At 36.2% G+C, this 23,202-nt stretch overlaps 1 protein-coding gene across 3 annotated transcripts; it reads right to left on the bottom strand.

Moving 5' to 3' along the window:
- Positions 1-68: 68 nt before the first annotated feature.
- Positions 69-22,196, bottom strand: cald1b (caldesmon 1b). 3 transcript variants are annotated; one of them, XM_057329496.1, is made up of 18 exons: positions 21,987-22,196; positions 14,223-14,320; positions 10,084-10,203; positions 9,216-9,612; positions 9,042-9,086; positions 8,493-8,924; positions 8,169-8,402; positions 7,841-7,882; positions 7,648-7,718; positions 7,300-7,558; positions 6,834-6,965; positions 5,944-5,987; positions 5,783-5,858; positions 5,572-5,712; positions 5,356-5,490; positions 3,668-3,736; positions 3,203-3,236; positions 69-1,416 (listed from the first exon to the last, which is right to left on the bottom strand). In XM_057329496.1, the coding sequence occupies exons 2-18, from the start codon at positions 14,300-14,302 to the stop codon at positions 1,403-1,405; spliced, it is 2,325 nt and encodes a 774-aa protein (XP_057185479.1). In that variant the 5' UTR covers positions 14,303-14,320; positions 21,987-22,196; the 3' UTR covers positions 69-1,402. The 3 variants fall into 3 exon arrangements, with proteins under 3 accessions (XP_057185479.1, XP_057185477.1, XP_057185478.1); XM_057329494.1 differs by lacking the exon at positions 8,169-8,402 and having other exon boundaries at positions 71-1,416; positions 8,910-8,924; positions 21,987-22,175; XM_057329495.1 differs by lacking the exons at positions 8,169-8,402; positions 8,493-8,924 and having other exon boundaries at positions 71-1,416; positions 21,987-22,174.
- Between the last annotated feature and the right edge of the window lie 1,006 nt (positions 22,197-23,202).

The raw sequence follows: 23,202 nt of genomic DNA, 5'->3' as shown, positions 1-23,202 counted from the left end.
ATCCGCTCATAGCTGGCCTTGTTTTGTCACCCCACGAAACTCAATACATTCACTGTGCCATATAAAAAACACAGAGAAATTGTATGGATGTAAATTTTCTTTACTGTGAAAGCTTGTATGATGATACAGTAATTATACAGATGTTGGGCTTGACATTGACTGTTTAAACTGTAAGAAACAGATACAGAAAGAGAATATTGATGCACTTTATTGAAAATTCGGTAACACTTAAAGTACCTCTATTTTTGTCTAAGCAAATGTGTTGTGTTTATAGCACGACTTGTTACTAAATGCAAAACATATTACAGTAATCTGGTCAAGCACAAAGCGACAAGATCAAACATCTTAACCAAAAGATATTACAATGTATATAATTAAAGGGATAGTTCACCCAAAAATTGAAATTCTGTCATCATTTACTCACTCTTGTCATTTTGAACCTGTATGACTTTCTTTATTCTGCTAAACATAAGATGGTAAAAGAAAACCGTTGACTTCTATTGTATGGACACAAAACCAATGCCAGTCAATAGGGACCAACGGTTTTCTTTTCAAAATATTTTCTCTTTTGTTCCACAAAAGAAAGAAATCCATATATGTTTGAAATGCCAAGAGGGTGAGTAAATGATGACAGAATATTCATTTTGGGGTGAACTGTCCCTTTAACAGAATTAATATAGATTTTTAATGCACATCAATGAAAGGTAATGTAGATATAAAGGCACGTTATGATGGCAATATTATCGCCTTTATAACATTTTTCAATTCAAGATTTAGATAAAGCCTAAAGTTACTGGTAGCTATAGTTGTATTGTAAGGCTGCCTTAAAGACACCAAAGCTTTTGCACATAGATGCAATAAATGAAACGTTTTACATGATTCAAATGTCCAAATGACAATGTCATAAAAAAGTAAAAAGATTGAATCAAGTACAGAACTATATGAAGATTCTTCTAATCCTATTTCAGTCATTTATTTCAGGTGAGATTATTCTTCCCTACTTATTAAATACTACATTTATAAAGCAGAACTCAGTGGTTCTCAGCGGGTATAGGTCACAGGTCTGTTTCGATATGGTCACAACGCTAAATGCAAACAATAACAAGCAACCAAACAAATAATCATGCATAGTAAGAATATTAACATAGTTAGGTCCATCAATGTTTGTTCTATGTGTTTGGCTGGTAAATCACACTTCTGCGTTTGTTCATGCATTCACAAAATTTCAACGTCTTTTAATAATTATGCATTAAAATGTTGAGCTAATTCATAATTATTACACGTCAATGTCAGATTTAGCAATTTTGGTCACCACTTGATGTCCAATGTAAGATCAGGAAGCAAAACCAGTTGAGAATCATGTGCATTTTATAGATGTGTCTTCAGAGTCTCTAAGGTGTCGTTATTTTCTTGTTCCTACAGAAATAATGCAAAGGAGAAACTGATGTTAATAATTTAAAGAGAAAGCACTAGTCACACTTGTTCTACATGCTGTGTATGAGGTACATCGTGCGTATAACTCGGTGTGCTTTTTCAACACTCCCTCAAATACACAAAAGCAAATTGTTCAGCATGTTCCACCTGCTCGCAGTTAGTGTATAGCAGTGCCGTGACCCAGATAAACTCACATGGTCGGAGGTCTCAAGCTGTGTCGCAAGTGTGAGAAATACCTGGTCCATTGTCATCTATGTAACTGACAAGGACAAGTTTAACTGGTGACAGACGCAGGCTGTACCCTATTCTATAGCTGCGTCTTGCTAAATAGTAACAAACCATCTATATTAGATTCCAGGTATGTGCCACACGCAGGTGTTAAGGCAGTTAATGTGAAATCATCAATCCCATAATGATTTCTAACTCTGAATATTAAACCGCTTTACTGTGTGATATCCTGCTAAGCCAGTAACATGCGTGAAGGAACAGCTGCGGCAGGGAATGCGATGTGGCACGGGCCCCTGGTGCACAATGCCACGCAGTTGGTGAAGGGTGAAACGAACACGTCGAAATTATGTCCGACACGCTGACGGCCAGCAGAGCACCGATGCAGGAGAACAAGGTCATGTCTTTAAATATACAGTAACGTGATATTTCAACAAGATTTAGGACAGCGTTAGCCAGTTAGGGTTATGCGTTCAAAGACGAAAAGAGTTTGCTGTCACCACGCCGCAAGTCAAAACACTTCCCACTTCCGCACCTTGTTTAGGAAGCAAGAAGCTGAAGATTTTATTGTGTGTGAGTTAAAAAAAAGAACTATGAAGGAAATGTATTGCCGTTATATAGAAAATGGAAATAATGTGTTGGAAACTTTTGATAAATGCTTGTGGAACTTTTTTGAAATACTGCAAACGCGGTAAGAAAAATAAACTTAAAGAGACAGTTCACCCAAAAATGAAAATTCTGGCACCATTTACGTACCCTCAATTTGTTTTAAACCTGTATACATTTCTTTGTTTTGCTGAACACAAAGAACGATATTTCGAAGAATGTCAGTAACCAAACAGATCTCATCCCCCATGGGAGTCAATGGGGGATGAGATCTGTTTGGTTACTGACATTCTTCAAAATATCTTTCTTTGTGTTCAGTCCCATAGTAGGAAAAATTACTTTATCAATTTTTTTGTTCTGTTGGAACACAAAAGAAGACATTTTGAAGAATGTAGGACAGCAAACAGCAGCCCTTTTGACTACCATTGTATTTTTTCCTACTATGGTAGTCAATGGGGGGCTAAATCTGTCCGGTTATGAGCATTCTTCCAAATATCTTTCTCTGTGTTCATCATAACAAAGAAATTTTTACAGATTTGGAACAACTCGAAGGTGAGTAAATGATGACAGAATTTTCATTTTTGGGTGAAGTATCCCTTTAAATCTGATGTGTTAAAAAATACTAAAAAACATCTTACCACATTGGCAGATGTTTTTTGGTTTTTAGCCGATATTTTTAATTTAAGCAAAAAATTGCACAGCAAAAAATATTTTATATATCTTTTTGTAATTTCTAAATTATTTTTTAGTTAAAATTATTTTATTTTAAACATTTTTGATTAATATAAAATAAATCGTCTTAAAAGAAAAAAAACATCTGCCACTGGGGTAAGATGTTTTTTTGTATTTATTTCACTTTAGATTTAAGTTTATTTTTCTCACCGCATTGGCAGACTATTTTTCGTTTTAAAAGACAAAATCCACATATGTTACTCACCATTAGTGACAAATTTACTCTTGGCTGCGAACACCTGCAACAAAAATGGTGCAAAACTAATTTTCATTTACTTACAGCACAGTCATTAATACTACAGAGAATACAGTACAATAACACAACTGATTTTGCTATTTTAATTTATGCTGATGGATCAAGTGCCACAACAAATCACCAACATCACTTTCAACCATCCAATGAGCAAGTACGGAACCTTCAAAATAAAAGTCCTTCCACGCCTGAAAGCAAACTAAGCAGTTTCTCACTATAAAGCAAATAAAAGTGATAAACAATCCATAAAACACAAACACGGTGACACAAACAAATATCAGGCACCGCTTACTCACTGTGATACCAAGATACAGGAGATTATGTCAATGTTTTTTCTGGGTCAGTCAAAGAAAACATTAAGTACATAAAAACAACTCTGTTATTCTGTACAATGTATAAAGTTTCAGATAGGCTTACCTTGACAGGAGTGGAACCCTTTGGTTCCCACAGGCCACGTGTTTTGGTGACTTCAGCTGGCTTCTGGTCCTGCCAAAGACAAATATATCGGAAGCATCCGTAATTAGAATGGCATATAATTGGCGATGGTTGGGTTTTTTTTGTATTTAAATATGTACCTTTATTGTAGAGAGACGGTGGACAGATAATGGACAGCAGAGCGACAGGAAAAGATTAAGAGGGAAAAGCCACAGCTTGGAGCAGTGAGATGGAAACAGATTAAATTATAAAAAAGAGATGAAAGGATCCTTAAAGAAAGTTCTATGGTAATACAATGGTACTGAATTATAAGTGTATTCATTTACATGCTATAACATGGTACTCTAAAGTAACTAAAGAAATCAGCGTTTTATGACAAAAAAACAGTGTTTAAAGTCAATTAAGGGAATTTGAACAAAAAATAGCACAATTACATTATATTACTATAGTGGGACAATTTTGGTTACTATGGTTTACTACAGTAAAAATACTACAGGTAAACTATAGTCATGTGGTAAAACCATGGTTTTTGCAGGGAATGGTACCTGACTAAAAATCCATGGTAGTTTTTTTTGTACATTACCAGTCAGAAGTAATGTTATGAATAATGATCTCGCATACTCTATCTCAGATGGCCTAATGCAGTTCACTACAGACTCACTGGAGGGCTCCCTGTACCACACACAATATAAGAGCAACAACCTGTGTGAAACCACTCTTAACTGCCCCTTAGAGCAATCTGCATTGTCAAGTTTCACAGAAAATATAGATCAATTAAAAGTTACCTTTTTAAAAGTTACCAGAGCCTACAAAGACATTTAAACTGATTCAAGTTATCATAAAAAAAAATATTCACCTTCTCTGATCTCATGTCCTTCTGAAACTTTGTATCTCAATATTTCAAGATATTTTTTGCCATAAATCATTACTATTAGTCACCCTTAACGTTTGTCACTGGGTTTTGCAAATATCCAACCAAGAAAAAATAATAAAAGGTGCTTGTCAACTTTGACAACTACAGTGTTGTTTTTCCATTTCCTGAAAAACAGCAAATTTGGATGTCCGAGGTTTCGGAAGGACAGCGATGATATACAACCTTTAAGACAAATCTCCTCTTAGACAGATTTGTATATTAGTATGTGTTTAACAATGTAGATTTCAACCACTTCTATCAATGTAGGTGAACTCTCCACTGTTGGAGTATATGTCTGCTTCATATACAGTTAATGAGCTCTGTATGTCTATCATTTATATCTGTGTGTGTGTATGTGTGTTACAGTAAGAGTGGCTATGATCTTAAAGGCTGGAAAGAGAAGCTTAAAATAAACACAGAGCCATGAGGAAAATATAGCCCAGGAGTGAGAGGGAGGGACAGAGCAAGCTACATTTCAAGTTGTTTTTATGTTACAGTTGAAATCTTAATATATAGTAGGTACATATATTAGGCCATTTTTAATCTGCTCTGTATGGTTTTCATATAGTTTTGCATCGTCAAATTTTCCTTTGTGTCCAACCGGTGGCAGTATACTAAACTTTTAAGAGCGGACCCTGTTACAAAAATGCAAAGGAAAGGAAGCCTTGATTTATAGATTTATAGTGTTAGACAGACAGACAGATATTCAACATACACATTTTTAAACACAAACATCGATAACCAAACCAAAACTCACCGTTTTGACTGGTTCAGGTTTTTTTGTTTTTTCAGGTTCCGGTGTTGGCATCGGTTCTGCAGGTTTCTCCTCAGGTGTTCTCGTCTTCCAGCTGTTAAAGCGACTGGACACACCTGCGTTCACACCTGCTGTTTCCTGATTGAATAGTAAGACTTCATACTTTTGTTCTTAATATTCATATAAAACCTTTCAGTAAATTGCACAAGGAATCTGAACCTTGGTGACCGGCGGGGGGCTTGTGGGACCGGCGGAGGGACTAACAACATTCCCCTTCTCCCACATACTCTTGATGTTACGCACCCCTTCAGCCACAGGCACGTCCACGGGAGATTTAGGTGACTTGGGCACATCTTTGGTCTAGTAAGGAATAGATCATGAGTCACATGTTGAAGGAGTTTTAACAGATTCAGTGGTCAGTATTTCTCACCTGAAGAGCAGAATTGTACTGTTCAAACCTGTTCCCAATCTTGCAAACTAATGGAGTGTGTGAGATCTTTACTGGACTAGTGTGGATATAAAAAAGCAGCATGTCAGATACAGTCATACTGTCATCAACTGAGTGAACATATTTTTTTAATGGCGGCTTACCTTTTTAGAGCAGATTTGTTCAGAAATTCGGCTTTCTCTCCAATCTGTTCCAAAGAAATAATGCAATTAAAACAATAATGCAAATAAAACAAATATAGTATGACATTTATCACATAATACTTGGATATACATTAGATGTCTAAGTATAGCACTGGTATAGCAAAACTGTGCAGAACAACACAATAATAGCCTACTAAAAACAATGAAAATCTATACAGTACCATTCTGGTATTGGATGGCAATACATGGACATATATCGTGATGATTTATAAATATTATATTCATAAACCTTGATGTCAACGTCACAGTTAAAGTATGTGGTGTGCAAAAACTATAGGCTAACATCACACTGCAAAAAATCTAAACATTCTGAACTTAAGATACATTTGCTTTTCTGAAAAAAATATCAAAATTAAGTAAGTGTAAGAATAAAAATCTTGTTTGCGCTTCAAATTGTTTTACCCCATTGCCAGATATTTTTTCTACCCTAACTTAATTTTGATATTTTTTCAAAAAACAAGATTTAATATCTTCATTTGATCTAATAACTGATGTCATGTTCACTTATCAAATAGTCTTCGCTTTATTTAAGAACGGTTTGATATTTATACTGGAAAACAAGACGAAAATATTGATTTTTTTTCAATACGGAAGTTTTTTGTAATAGTTACACGTACATCATGAAAACATACACTGTGAAAATTCCTGTAAAAAACACACCGTTCACATTTTTGTAAAGTAAAATGACACTTTTCATGTTAATTAACATCCAACTTGTACATTTGCAGTTTATTCTGTAAAAAACATTTTAAAAGTATGTGAAGATTCTGTAAAGGTTTTTACAGCGTATAATATTAACAGTTCAGTTAATAAGTCAGAGATCCACTCACCTTAGCGGATGCTCCTTTAGGAGCGATGAACGGGGCTTTGCTCACTTCTTTCGACTCCTCCTTTTGCTTTTTCTTCTCTGCCGCTTCCGCTCGTCTCCGCTCTATCTCTTCTTTCATCTTCCTTCTTTCTTCCTGATCATTGTAATGGCAATAAGGACATAATAAGGTGATGTACGTTCCTGTAGCTCAGACAGTAGAGTGTTGCGCTATTGACGCCAAAGTCATGGTGGAATCAATGAACTGACTATACAGTAAACTGACTACAAAAAACACACTGTTCACATTTTTGTAGGTGACAACAGTACTATAGTATAGTGTGCATTTATATTAGTCTAAATAAATGTTATCACAACACAAACAATTATTATTATTACCCCACATCCTTAGGCACTTCAGCATCACAATACTTACAGTAGTAAACCACATACTTTTTGTAAACAAGTATGCAAGTATGTGAACTCTCTACCTCTTCCTTGACTTTCTTTTCCGCCAGCTGTTGTTTCTTTTGCTTTTCTTCCTCCTCCAGGATCTTCTTCCTCTCTTCCCTCTTCTTCTTCAGCTCCTCTAGTTCTGCTTCAGCAGTTTGCTGCTTCTGCTTCATCTTCTCCAGCGTCTCGCTGTCCGTCTCATTCCTCCTGCGCTTCAGCTCCTGCAGCTTACGTTCCGCCTCAAGCTTGGCGATGGGATCTTGCTTCTCTGAGTCAGGAGAGCGCAAACCGCTCGGGCTAAAAGATGAAAAACAAATCATCTTCTATTAATTATGACTCTCCTATTCGCTAATGTAACTTCGCAAATGTAATGAATCTCACTGCACCTCAGGATCTTTTGGGGTTTCTTGGCTTTTGAAGCATTTTCGTCTGCATCCGGTGGTTTTGTGGACACTTTCTGTTAGAATGGACAAAGAATATCAAACTATTTTGATTTATCTCATTTTTATATTCTCAGGTTGTGTTGTTATTTTATCACAAACATTTCAAGTCGAGATTCAAACCAGACCGTTAACTTACTTTGTCACGTAAGAATGAAGGTTTCGGCTTTTCCTCCACAACCTAAAAGATAACAAAACGGGTCACCTTAACTTTTGTTGCATAAGGGCTTTTTAACATATACAGTGGTGACAATGTGGTGAGCACTAGCTAACATGTTTTTCAATCAAAGTGACAAACACCTGTGAAGAATAAACCACACCACATGCAAAACCGCACACATAAAACAAAGATGCTTGAATATGTGATGTGTCTGTATCCAAGATGCTGGCTGGACGAAAAATGAAAAGTGTGGACCGTGCAAACATTTGTGCTTTCCACACATGAGCTCAGGTTGAGAGGTGAATACCTCTGGCTTCTTTGGCTTGGCTTTTTCTTCAGGTTTGGACTTTGCTTCTTCAGCTTCTTTCTTCCATCTTGGCTTGTCTTCAACCTCCTTCTTTTGTGTTACAGGTTTCTCCTCAACTTTCTTCTTCATGGTTGATGGTTTCTCCTCAACCTCCCTCTTAACTTGTGGTTTCTCCTCTTCTTTCTTTGGGATTTGGACTTTTACCTCAATCTCTTTCTTCAATTGTGGTTTCTCCTCTTCTTTCTTTGGGATATGGACCTTCACCTCTACCTCTCTCTGCATTTGTGGTTTCTTTTCTTCTTTATTTGGGATTTGAACTTTCACCTCAACCTCCCTCTTCACTTGTGGTTGCTCTTCTTCTTTATTTGGAATTTGGACTTTCACCTCAATGTCTCTCGTTGATTTTTTGGGTGTTTCCACAACAGGTACATGGGTTTTTTCAAGCTCTTTTGCAGGTTCCTCAGCCTCCTTCTTCACCGGAGGTTCGTCCTGAATTTTAACCATTACTTCCACAATTTTTTCTTCGGGTTTCTGTGCAGGTTCCTCTTTCTCCACAAGTTTCTGTTCTTCCATCTGTGGTGTAGCTGCCTCCACTTTGACTACCACTTCTACCCTTTTGTCTACATTTTTGTCTTCTTTTGAAAGATCTTGCCAGTCTTTCCTTAAAACTGAACCTTTCGTCTCTAAATCTGCACTTCCTAATTCTGTATTTTCTGTGTTTTCTTTAGTCTCTCTACTTACACTGACAGATTCTTCCTACAAAGTAATAAGAAATAATTTCAAGTCATTTGAAACAAATGAATCAATTCAAAAGCATTCGCTGGCAACCAATGTTTTGGTTAAAACCCAGACAGTTTTGTTATAACTTCATACCTCATTTGGTACAGCTTGTTCTTTGGATTTTTTCTCTGTGGATTCCTAAAAAAATGAGGGAAAACAAGTCTATAAGCAATATTACAGAAACTACCAAGTACAAATCTTATGAACCTTTATCATAAAATGTAATAACAGCAAGACATTTTAACGCATTGAGTTTGGGGAAAATACCTGTTCTTCTTGATTAGATGTATTTGGTCTTTCCTCCTCTGGTTTATCTATCTTCTCAGGAGTTTCTTTGGGCTCTTCAGTCGCCTTTGCCGTCTCCCCAACCTCTACTTTGGTTTCTTCTACATTTTCCTTCTCCTTGCTTTCTTTCCAGGAGTTGGTTTCTGTTGAAGGGACCTCATTATGGGACACTTCTTCAGCATTTTCTTTTCTTCTTGGTTTTTCTTCTGTGGTGGTGGCATTTTCATCCGTGATGGTGGGATCAAACTCCTTTTGTCTCTCCAAAGCTTCCTTCATCCTTTTCTGCCTCCGTTCCTCTCTCCTGGCAATCCTCTCCAGAAGAGCCTGCTCATCATCCTCAGACAGTGCAGAACCAGTAATCAATGTTGACGTCTCCATACTGAACACAAAATCATCTGGTGTTAATTAAACTTTTTCTAAAAGTTTTGAATTTTAGATTTTTTTGGATTAGGACATGTTTAGATTTTCTCTACCGGGGAAAAGTTTGGACACAACTACTCATTTTTTATTAGTAGTAATGATGAAGAAATAATAGAAAAATGATCAATAACAAACAATATAAACTGAAGGATAAGTATTACAATATGTAATGACGAAAACATTTTTAGATTAAAAGAACCAAATTCAATACTGTATATAAAAAAAATTATCCATGTTTGTAATAAAATTATGTAAAAATATTTTATATTTGCCTATTAATTTCAATTATTTATACATATGACTTTTTACATACAAAAAAATCTTATAAACAAATTTACTTAAATGCAAAAAAAGTTTTTTGCATTTAAGTAAAGCAGATTTATAGCTTATTTTACATTAGATGATTTTGCTCATGTTGAATCTACAGTACCTGTTGGTTTCTGCTGTTGTGCTATTCGATTCTTCATTTTCTTTGTTGCGCAGGCGTTCCTGACGGGCTTGTCTGCGGCGCTCGCGGGACACCTCCTCATCATCATCTTGAGCGTTCATTCTGTACAGACAGTGATATACGGACCCTTGAGTAAAGAATCTCATTCTTCAGTGTGGAGACATACTGTCAGTTATATGAATGACTCTTGGCTCAATGCAGTGTGGGAAATAAACTTCATGAACTTGAGGAGTCAAATATGGGCTGGAAAATGAGTATTATGTCAAAAAACATGGTTATAAACATTACAAAATCTTTTCAAGCTCTGGTTTGCTTCATTATCACTGTATTACCAAACAATTCTTACCAATACATGCATTTTTGTTGCTTGTTTAGGAGATGTGTGCAATTACTGTGGTTTTACATCTGGGGACCTAAATATAATCGTAGACGTGGATGAATGGGGTTGGCTCTTTTGACACGGTCCCTAGGGGCCATTGCCATACCATACAGTAGCAGCAGAATGACATGCGGTGGACTCTTTGGAATAATATAAAGGAAAATGTTGCACCACTTAGACAATATACCCATGTAGTTTATTTATATATTTATTAGTTTAATCATGTATTTATTTAATATTGATTACTCAGTTATTTGTTTCAATATACAGAGGAGAATTCCAGACAGAGGGTCCAAAACCCTCAAAGAAATCATAGACACATGTGAGGAGAAAGAGAGAGACTGAGGAGACAACAAGACTGAAGAGAAGGTTTTGTTAGCATCTTTGCGTCATGGTAAATTAACAAGACTGTAAACTCAAACAGATGCCAAATCCAGTGTTTTCCCCACAACTGCTTTCTTGTCTTGGATGTTGCATAGTGATGTTGGACTCATGTTCTCTCTCTTTCAACTGAAGTTGATTGAGTCTGGTCTGGCTTTAGTTTGCCATGGCGTGTTGGTGTTTATAAGGCAATGAGAGCACTTGGCCGATTGATGAAGGATGGGTTTCATTTTTTTCCCCTTTCTTCTTCACTTCCCTTTCAATGATTCACAGATGTTGGAGATGGTAGAAAAACACTCATAACAGGCACCACAATTCTGTTTCTCCTTCCCAGGACGACGGCGGAAATGAGAAACAATCCGGTTCACTTTGGGAGTTCCGAAATGAAAAAGGTCATCCAAAACGACAGTCAGATGGAGTGTCTGTGATTTTCTTGGAAGAAAGCGTCTTTTGTAAGAAGTATTGCTGAATGAATACAATAGCTTTCTGAACTCGTGTGGTAGGATTGAGAAATGAGGGAGAAAGCTGAGACTCTTGACAGAAACTGAAACATTATGGCTGAATATTTAGCTTTGGAATAAAAACAGCAGTCAAAACATTCCGAAGTCTGTGAGGTTTCCTCAACCTGCTGCAGAGAGACGGAGCAAGACAAGCCAGATGAGGTAAGGGCTGGCCAGAGCTACGATATCTGTCAATACCCCCTATTCACATGAAGTTGACCAGTGTAATGGCCCGTTTACACCAAGGATGGTAATTGTAACTTAAAAGATGAAATTTTAAAAATCATAAATCAGAAGAGCTATATTGTTTGGATCACTTAAGAAACGTTTTTTTTCTAGATGATGAATGATAAAACATTGACCAAGAATTTATAGTGCGTGCAGTTTCCCGTTTTATAGTTTGTGTAACCGAAAGTTGCGATCGCTTTAATAAGATATAGGTGAGAAAATACGTTTTTTCCCCACTAAGCGTTTGAAATAAAGATTTTGTGGATTGACTTGCATGGAAGATTTCATGAGGTCTTTAAACCTTTGAATTAGTTTTACTTTACTATACTTTTCATGTTTAAATTTCGAGCAATTTTACTTTTGTCATTTTATTCTTTATTTTGAATGTATATGCTATAAAGGTTTAAAGCATATAAACCTAAATTTATTTTTATTTGAGTTTTAGTTTAGTTTTTATGAATCTTCAGTTAATATTATTTTGACTCAACCTAAACTTTTTCAGTTCATTGCTAAGGCAACATTACAAATTTTTTCATTTTACTTTACGTTTTTCAAATAATATTTTAGTTTTAGCAAACTAATAACTATGGTGTGTGGTTTGGGTGGCAGTACAAACACAGTATGATGCTTATCTATATTTATTAGAGATGCACAATACTAAATTTCTCCACCGATACCAACATCCGATTATTCAGAGTGATATCTGCCGATACCGATTCTTCAGATTTAATTCATATTTCTTAACTTTCTGAATGTTATTAATTCATATAATGACTATTATACATCAAACTGGTGATGCTTCTTAACATTTTCTATATACAGAGCACAAATTCATTGCATTTTCCTGTCCTCTTTTGATTGACAGAATATATAGGCCCTGATTATCGGCTGTTTATAAACTGTCGTCCGATAGCGTGAAAAATTATGTATATCGGTACATCTCTTGCTTGTTACAAAACTGTTTAGAATAATTGATTTAGATTGGTTAACTGCTGCATTCTGTGCTATCAAATGTTTCAAAATAGTACAATTAAACCAGGCAACTGGTTTTGCCACATAGTTGTATATGAACCCTGGACAGAATCATAACGTTACGAGTTCAGAAATGCGCCGAAACTACTGAATGAGCGTATGCGTTTAGTAAAAATGTTGACGCATCGGGTGAGCTGTTTAATCATGTGATTCATGAGCGACAACACGGCCACTTCCTTGGTCATAAATATTTGGCTTCTCTCAATTGCTTTCTGAACTGGAAACCATGTCCGACTGCAAGGGATTTCTTTTTCATCAATAATTTTCATAAAGAATATTTATTTTCCAGATATGATTCCAATAAAGTTTGTTTTCACTACAAAGCCATGAATGTGGTTGAAATGCCTTTCCTGAGACTCATCCATCTCAATAAAGTTTCCCTCTTGGTTATTCCAACACATATGCACCAAACAATTCCTGAAATATGGCACTGTGCAGCAGAAGAGAAATGCATCCTTTAACATGCACACAAAGAGGAGGGGATAAAAACGTATTCTTTTTAACTGATGAAAAACTGTTGTCAAAGTAAATTTGAAAGAGATTTTTATTAAAGCCTTGAAAGTTTTGTAACCCTCAATACACTTTATACTAGTAATCTCATATGCTTTCATACATTGTATATTCCATTTGAGTATAGTTGTAAAGGATCCATCATCTTCAATCGTTCACATCTACTGAACTGTCCTTATATGGATTGCTGGATGATGTTATAGAAGCTTGGAGAAAGTGCAGTTCTCAGTCTATGAGTGAGTCCAAGTCATCCTGAACTATAAACAATATGAACAAACCTGGCCTGCCAAAATCACAGTGCACGTGACTCACCCTAATACATGCGTTTTTATGAATATCAAGATGAGATGTTAATAAAATTCCTTGGGGCACAAATAACCTTTTTAAATTTATTTTTGTCTTACACACAAAAAAAATAAAGTTAGCTGTTGGATGCCATTTAAAGCAATTTCCGAAATAATGGCCAGTTTCCACAGAAAATATAATGACATGAGTATAAAAACAAATCTGACTTAAATTTGGTTTAAATGTATAAACAGAATAACTGCATCTATTCACACCTATTATTGTCTTTTTGATTTAGAAATGAAAATGACAATGCAACAAAAAAAAACATCTTGCCTCAATGTTTGTGCAGTTTGAGGTTTCATGAAATTCACCTGTTAAAATCAGACTCCAAGACAAACTATTCCTTGTCCAAAAGTTAAATCTTCTCTTCTCTTCTCACACTTGAAAATATATCCCACCTGTGTCTGTCTAAAATCAGATATTATCTGGATTTGCTCTACCGACCCGTCAACTGTAACGATGCACCGTAAGCAGAGCAAGACGTTTACTAGCACATCAACCTTTATAAGGAATAAAAAGGAGAACAGAGGTGCAGTTGTTTGGACCATGCAGACGCAGACCCCTCTGACTTGGCCAGGACATTACAGACAGCACTCAAAACAGTATTTAACAACATTTTGATGACAAAAATCATATTTCATTACATCACTTCTGAAACTCAGGATATGTACTATATCCAGATATAAAGTTACACAATAATCTAAGATTAAACTAAGTCTATATTTCATGAATGTGAGACATACTTCTCTGCCTCCCGCTGTATCTCTTCACGCTTTTGTTTCCGCAACTCTCTGCGACGCTCGAAATCAAAGTCCTCGTCCATGATGGTTCACAGGAAGCTCTGTGGGTTCAGGCAGAAAGAGATGGACACACAGAGTAGAGTCGTAAAGATTATAAGTGGATGGTCAAAGTGATCTGTGTGATTCAAAATGCTCCTATTCATCTGTATGGATAATCCTTTAACAAGGCCACAACATTTCAGTGAATTGATCTGTTGCTCTGGAAAAACTATAAAAGACAAACATTGCCATACACTCAGTCCCATTCCCTCATATGGCTTTAGCAAATGCCCATGTACACATAAGTGTGTATGCAGTATAGGCTAAAAGCGACATCCAGGGGTCATATTTGCACCATATTTGCTTAAAACGCAATATATGAAAATAAGTACAGAGCGAGAACTTGATTAAGGTTTCATTTTATGAAATCGTTGTAAATAAAGCCAACTACAGCATGATGTTTCTTTTTATATTAGGCCATAGGAAAACAAAATGCTCACAAAAAATATAGCATACATTGACTACAATTTTATAAGTTATTAATAATTTGATCCTCTTGTTTTTTATTCTCCTGGGGCTTGACTCTATAAGTTTTGTGCATTTATTGTGTGTCATTTTTTACCACGTCTCTTTAAAATTCTTTTCAAAGACGAACTTCAGTTTACACTCCACGCGCAACTAAGCAACAGCAACACATTTTTAATACATGCTTAATAAAATATTTGAATAACAGGCGAAGAATTTTGTAAAGTTAGACAGTTTTGGGCACTAGTATAGCTACAAAAAGCAAATTTATGGTCGAGTCTGACCATTATAGAGGGGTACGAGAAAGAATTTTAAGTTACACATCAGAACTTCAAAAAACTATGCACAAAAAATGTACTGTATGTTCTCATGTACTGTGATTGTTCACAAGATGTATTCAGAGAAATCCTTAGACCTTATAGTGCTATCATCTTGTCATCTTCTACTGTAAAGGGAGGATCTTGGACCGACCCCAGAATGAACGATAAAAGACCTGGAATGTGAAATAATATCCATCTTTGTGATTACGCCTGTCAGGCTTTCACAGTGAAGGTCAACGGGACAAAAGCTTACAGGTGTTAAGCAGCCAGGTGTCCGCTGAGCAAACATTTTCATAAGCCTTCACTTATGTGTGGCCATCCTTGCGAAGTAAACTTAAAATTTTAGGAATAGTGTGCACTGAAGGTTAACCAATCCAGTGGGATGTGGAATTCAAAAGCATCCTCCAAAAGCAAACCAAGTTTCCTCTCTCTTCTAGCTCATACTTGAAAGAAGGGCATGTTATGCATTCCCCTATCACTGTAAGCCTTCCTACCACAAGGTATATTCAAGTCCACAAATCATTTCCACATGACACAGAGAAAGAACATATTTTGCTTTACACATCTGTGACTGATTTCACGTTCCGGGCATTTTGCCCTCTGAATGGTTCTCATTTTTCATTCTAAAATCTTAAGAGAAATACCTGAGTTTGAATGCACCAGATTTCAGTCCAAACAGATGAAAGTCTATGGAATGAATCTCACATTTGACAGTGAAGACTGACAGATGATGTTCAAATCTGTTAACAAGATTAATCTGCTACTTCTCAAGCGTGTGTGCGAACGTCTAGGGCTGTAACAGCCACCCATGAACAGTCAGGTCTAAACCATTTAGCACGACCGTCTTGTGAGTTTGCTGTAAAGCTTCATTACGAAAGGACAGAACATGAATATGGAGCCAGTCTACACACATCTTCCTCTATTCTACAACTCATGTTGGGATTTATGAGAACAAGATGGAAGATTTCATTCATCTCTGGTATTTACACTAACCCATCAGCTCCATCAAAGACAAAAGCAATGAAATGTCATGTTCTTCCTAAAACCTTTTTAATGTGTAATGAGCGTTAGTGCTGGCAATTACACCAAAGCCCTTAAATCACATTAAGCTCGACGTGTTTTAGCAGTGGAAGCAGCTGCACGTTGGCAGTGAATCAACTCCTCACAAACTTCCTTCTGGGGAAGTCACGCCGATCTCCACGTGCTAAACATCACGGGGATCCCCCACCACAGATACGCTCAATCCATGACTAGGGTCCTAAAAATATGACCAGTTAAATACACAAAGGCTTTCGTGCCGTGACACGTAACAGGAGGGAGTTTTGCTCGCTCGTGTGGCCTCGCATAACCAAACATGGTTAAAGATGCTCGTTCCGTGAAACTAACATAGGCTTCGGTTTACAGCTCAGACACTGCGATCTCTAAATAAATACAGCATAACATTTACAGCACGTAACATTTACAATTTTACTGCATTTATATTACGCATCATCAGAGGATTCAACCGGAGGCCAAATCAAGAAATTATTTTTTGCATGGTTTAAATATAAAATGCATTGAGAGGGTTACCTCTATAACTAATTTAAAACATTAAGATAATGAAACTATTTAGTAGGAATATATGGTCAAGGGTGCACTTGGTGGTTGCCGGGGTGTTGCTAGGCAGTTGCTAATGTGTTCTTATTGGTTGTTCTGTTTAAAACAAGGTTATTTACTGGCCTAAGTTAAATAAACCCACCACCAACACTCTATGATATAGACTGCTGCAGACGTGAAGTATTTTTGCAAGCCAACTCTGTAGTTAGCAGTATACTGGTTCCTTCAACAAAAAGTCAATAGGATTTTTCCAGAAGTTTTTAAATGATCTTACAATTTTTTCTAAAAGGTTGACATATTTTGTCTATCAAAATAATCTTTACAGCCTCTATTGATTTAAAAGCCTAAATACAACAGTCAGAAATAAAAAGTTAACATTATAGGCAACAGAATAACCAGACTACATCAATATCACACAACATAAACGTCAACACTACCAAACTTCCAACAACTCTTTCAAACTTCAATAAAACATATTCACTGTTAACCAACTCCTCTGGATGAATCTCAATCCATGTCTGTTTTGTTTGTGCCCATGTTGGATTATTTTTTAGATTTTTATTTGTGATGACGTTAAATGTCCCTGACAACGTCTGAAGTCCCATTTAGCAACTTGTTAGCATTTAGCAACCGCCTTTATCAATACACAAAAAAGCTTCTGGTAAAATCACAAGTGGGGTATTACTGATGCGTCATAGAATAAAACATGAAAATATTTTGAGCTAACCACAGACCAAAAACTCAAACCCCAAGTGTGCTAAATTGTTTCAGATTTTGCCCATATGTCATTTGTGCAACACTCTGTTCTGGTCTCTACAGCAGTGGTTCTCAAACTGGGGGCCGTGGCTCCCTGGGGGGCCCCAAGATGGATCCAGGGGGGCCACAGATTTTGTGGCATTTTATGAAATATAGAAATTTATCATAGATTTTATGCAATCAAACATCAGAAAAATGACACCACCAACCAAACGAATTGAGGTTCCAGCATTGCATAACTGAATGTATTTGGTTTAATTAAAATTCTAAGTTTAAGATTATACGTCTTTATATGGGGGGCCGCAAAGCGATGCACATAACACAAAGGGGACCTTACAACGAAAAAGTTTGAGAACCACTGCTCTACAGTATATATAGCCATGGAAAAAATTAAGAGACCATTTTAAAATCAGTTTTAAAATTTTCATTTTGTTTTATTCTGTGAACTACTAACAATATTTCTCCCATATTTCAAATAAACATATTGCTTTCATTTGCATTCATGTGCAGAAAATGAAATTTGGAGAAACAGGTCAAAATAACAGAAAATCCTCAAATACTGCAATGAAAACATGATAACTTAATAATCACGTTTAAGCAATACAACAGTAATATTTGTACATGTATTTAGGAAAAGTTATTTTTTATGTTGCTGTAGGATGACTTTCTGTCACTCCTGAGGTTTGATTTTGTTAAGATTCAACAGACACTGGACTGGAATGGCCACAATACATCTAGAAATGCTGATTAAATGAACATTTGGAATGATCTTGGGAATGATCTTTCCTGCGGTTGTATATGGCACTATTAAACCTTCTTTTCTGTCTAAAAGGCAAAAAACAACATCACTCATGTTAGAACAAAGCTTTAGATCCAACGAATACCATGCAAACCACTATATGAATCATGACGAGTAAATTTCATGCTGTGTGATTTTTACAAGTCATGTGTCTCATTTCTGCACACCAGCTGTAAGCATTGAAGACTGCAGGAAATGGAGAATATTTAATGCTCCCATGAGGGATTGAAACACAAACCGACCTCATGTGACACCAAATCATAGTGTCTCTATCATCTCTCTCTGGTTTCCCTAAATAATGATATCTATTTCTGTATCTCCTGCTGAATTAAGTGTAGCTACACCTGTGACACTTGCAAAACAGAAATCATCTGTTCATGATCTTTGGCTTGCTGTGCCAGGTGCCACAACCTTACCCACTAGAAACAGACATAATGTAATAGAAAGAAATCATATGGTACGGATTCTGTAATCATAGAAATCAGATTTACATTTTAGGAAGCAATAAACCATTTGTGTCCCCTTTTAAGCACGTTCAAACCAAACATGATACTAGATTTTATAATGTAATCTTCCTAAATGTTAGGTAATAATTTGACAACAGGAATGAAATTACATATCAATACATATGGCACATTTAAACTTTTTTGTAAACTTGTCACAAGTTACACAATGCCAACATCTACATCTGATAACAGCCCATTCATATCCTCTTAATGAAAACTTCAGCCATCAGATAGTGGACAGGCATGCACGTCTGGATTCAAAAGTCTGAGTTATTGCTTTACTATACAGTTCATTCAAATATTCAGACACTTTTGGCTATCATTAAACCTCACTGAAACATATCCCAGCATGCAAGAGGAAACACTTTACTTAAATGCCTTCCTGCAAAGCCCCTTAAGCTGCATGAGTAATAAGAATGCTTTTATGCTTCCTAAATACAGTATGACCTTAAAACGATCATTTCGACATGCCATATTTATGAAAAGATGAAAGGAGCTTTGGCATTTCAGTGCGCTGTAGGACAGGTCATCAATTTTGATCACATGATGCATTTTTATGGTTTTAAGCAATATTATTCATTCCATTTCTTTATTTAGTTGAATAACCCAAGAAGGCAATAATGATACCACTTTTAGATATGTAAGATATTTTCCAAGGAAGAAATATTTAGTTTACAGATCGCACTTGAAAATACGAGGGATGCAGGTTACTTCTGGGGGAGGAGACAGATCCACATGTATTGAGAAGGAGATTGTCTCATGCCTAGATACCATGTAAGGAAAAGACCTGACTTGGCACAAGCGTGATAACGCCCCAAAGCTTTCCACAGCGGGACGTCTGGATAGCATATGATAAACAGTTTTGCGATGGAACTGCAAAACGAAATCCAGGATATGTGTCTTAATCACACGACATCTGCAAACTTCAAGCATATTTGATGAACCGACCCAAAGAAAGTTTTGGTTTCCTATCACGCTGACCTCACGACTCGGGAATTCAAAATGTGCCAATTCATCTTTTGAATCCATCCTCTTTTGGTTAAGTGGTACACTGGAGATCCAATATTTCCAAGTCTATCCAAAGAAAATGATTGCTGCATAATTAAAAGCAGTGCTATGGAAATCGTGTCTTCAAGTTATCTGTTGTTTAACATCTGGCAGCGTTGAACTGTGTATCAAATGAGTTGTCCTAGGGAACGTGTCTTGTAATGTATTTTACTATGCAAATGGTGCTAAAAGTCCAAATCCAGATTCTAACATGTGAAATAAAATAAAATCTGCATATTTATATTTATATATTCTATTACAGTGTTAGGTAAATTACTCTGAAAAAGTAATTAATTACTAGTTACTAATTACATATTCAATAGTGTAATTAGATTACTGTACAAATTACTCTCTCCAAAAAGTATTTAGTTATTTATTACTAATTACTTTCTATATCCTACATCAACCTTGATTAGTTAAGTGATTCAAGGATAGACATGAAACGGCTCTTTTAATTCATTCAAATAAATAATATTAAACTACATAAAGTACTCTTATTTACTGACCAAAGTATTACAAATGTGAGAATTATACATTAAAGCATTCATTTTAAAGTTAGACTTTGAATTTTGATGTTAATTCCACTATTGCACACACATATTACACAAAGTATTTAGTTTAATTACATCAAAAGTAACTGTAATTAAATTACAGAAAAAATAAGAATAATCCCTTACTTTACTTTTTCAAGTGAAAAGTAATTAAATTACAGTAACTAATTACTTAGTAACTAGTTAAACCCAACACTGTTCTATTATATCGTAATTTACCCCATCTTTGAGGAAAAACTAAATAAGAATTGAACTGTACCAAGTACATACTGTATCACAATAAAGATCTTGAATCTTGAATCTATTTTACTATTAAAAAAGACACACTTAAGCTTTAACGGGTGAATATGATTTGATTTGTGTTAGTGGGCAGGTTTGATTTTTCACTGGCTTGAATGTAAAAAGCAAACTAAATATTTTACCAACCAAAACCACATTATTTGAATATCACCATGTTCTTTTAGCATCCATCATAAGATGATGCCTTTGAGCAAAATGTTGGTGCCTGATCCTTGACATGCCCCTGCTGCCCCACCATCCCTCTCACTCTGATTTCCCCAAAGTCTGGGCACCAAGGGCCAACAAAATTCCCAAACTTGATCCCTCTCCGGAAGCCTAGGGCAGTATTCCTAACATCCTGCCTAAAGTCTGTGCCAAAGCCCTGTTATCGCTGTGGACCAAATTGCCTCCACATTCTGTATGGCCGAACAAAGCACACACACACACACACACACACACGCACACACACATCACACACACACACATCACGCACACACACGCACGCACGCACACACACAGCACACGCACACACACACATCACGCACGCACACACACACACACACACACACACACACACACACACACACACACACACACACACACACACACACACACACACACACACACACACACACACACACACACGTGTGCACACACTATTGGTGCTGCTGCTGTGCATTCCACAGACTCCTCCATTCATCTGAATCCAGACCTGTACTTCGTTATAAAAACTGAGGCATTCCGTAATGATTTTCAACTGTATGTTTCATGTTTCAGCATAGAGAACAACTTCACGTCTGGGAACTGTTTTAAGTTAAATTTATTGTGTTGAGACTAACACTGTTTAATAATCCTGATTAAGCTACATTATTTAACGCAAAATATGGTGCAGGTGTACAGAATGCATCTGGACATTTACAAGCACACAGAAAACGAATAATATAAGGATGCAAAGGCTGGATGAGCTCGTTCTTATAGCAACTTACGTTTGCCTACTACACTGGGTTGTAGCTACTACAGTAGTTAGTGAATTCTCTGTGAGACTTTCCCGTTAAAATGAAACTATTGTAAAGCAAATGAAGTCTACAGAAGTTGAGTGCGAAAGAGAAAGAACATTTATGTAAGATGCAATTCGTTTGTTCTCCACAAGAGTGCTGCAAGATGGTTGCAACGCCACAAATGCATTTAATTGCTAGTAAATTACGTTACTAGCTGTTAGCATTTTTGGTATATAGCCTACGTAAAATTAGCTTTTGTCAAACATTAAACGAAAGCTTATTTTCTGTTAGCTAAAAGTTAGTCCATTTCGAATCACAATTCATTTTTGAATGCCAAAAGTAATAACCTACCTGTGGTGAAGAGGGTTTTATCGTTCCCTTGTAGCCTTCAAGTTTGATCGTCCTGTTGAAAGGACACACTGAAGAAATGTCATTAGTCCTGACTGCATATTTTATAAAAAGTGCAGGATTCAGACCCCGCCTCCGTTGAGCTCCATCACTTCAACATTTGGCAAACGTCTTTGCGTTTTCCTCTTTCCAAGAAGTAATAGATCAATGTCACTACACTCGTGTCTCATATATCACTCCTGTTGCAACTCGTTCATGTCCCAATTCGCTACAAATTGGCGTAAAGCCGTTTAAATTACTGTAACTGTACAACAGAACAGATGCCAGTTAAAATGATAAAGTGTTTCAACCACGTTGATTCAGTCCTAATAATCATTTTTTACTTTGACAAAACCTGTTAAATGGCTGTGGCTGACACAATATCAGAATTTATTGCTGAGGTTAACTTCTGGTCTGTATTGGGTTATATTTTATATTTAATTTACTGTATATGACTATTTTATTGTATATTAATTGTAAATTACATTAAAAATACTCAGGTTAATGATACTTTCCGGAGGTCTACCGGAAGTTTAGTTTGGGCCACATAGGCTAACGTTTGTTTACGTTGTTGCTGCTGCTGAAACCGTCAAGTTATTATCTATATATCATCAATATAAGTTAAATAAATAATGATAATGAGATCAAACTAATCCAACATTTTTTCTTTTGGTCAATGAGTCACACTCGAAATGTGAGTGTAGCGAGGTGTGAATAAGTTTGCAACAACAATTATTAGCAATACCGGTATTACCTGTCCAGAATTTTTAGAGCATATTACATTTGAGGTTAATTATACTGTATAAATTACATTTTTATTGTTACTTTTGTAAAAGAATAAATTATTCTGTCATCAAATTAATTTTGGTGCTTTGTGGCCCTAGTCTATTCGTTTGGATACGTCATAAAGTTTGACATTGCCACAACCAATAGCATTCCTGAGCTAAACAGGAGGTGATGAATGGTCACATCCTTTAACCCTAAATATGAGAGTTATTCATTCAATGCAGGTGACAGCTGCACTTACATTATGTCTCCCTATGCCAAAATCCTGACCATTACCATTTTAAGAGAAAGTATAAAACCGAATCTGATTGGCAGTAAAGATGATGCTACCTTGTGTCCAGTCCTCCATATACAGTAGGCTTCTGCCAACCAGCTCTTAAATTGAATCCTTGGC

This window comes from Triplophysa rosa, linkage group LG3, assembly GCF_024868665.1.
Source record: "Triplophysa rosa linkage group LG3, Trosa_1v2, whole genome shotgun sequence".
Classification (NCBI taxonomy): domain Eukaryota; kingdom Metazoa; phylum Chordata; class Actinopteri; order Cypriniformes; family Nemacheilidae; genus Triplophysa; species Triplophysa rosa.
This window is presented reverse-complemented; position numbering and strand designations above follow the sequence as displayed.

Bases quoted from the DNA above. Each gene is read 5' to 3' on its own strand.
- cald1b (XM_057329496.1), bottom strand. From the start codon at position 14,302: ATGGACGAGGACTTTGATTTCGAGCGTCGCAGAGAGTTGCGGAAACAA. The intron at 7,559-7,647 runs GTGCAGTGAGAT...TTCATCTTTTAG, and splicing joins AAACCCCAAAAGATCCTGAG to CCCGAGCGGTTTGCGCTCTC. The intron at 5,491-5,571 runs GTTCAGATTCCT...CTATTCAATCAG, and splicing joins GCCCCCCGCCGGTCACCAAG to GAAACAGCAGGTGTGAACGC.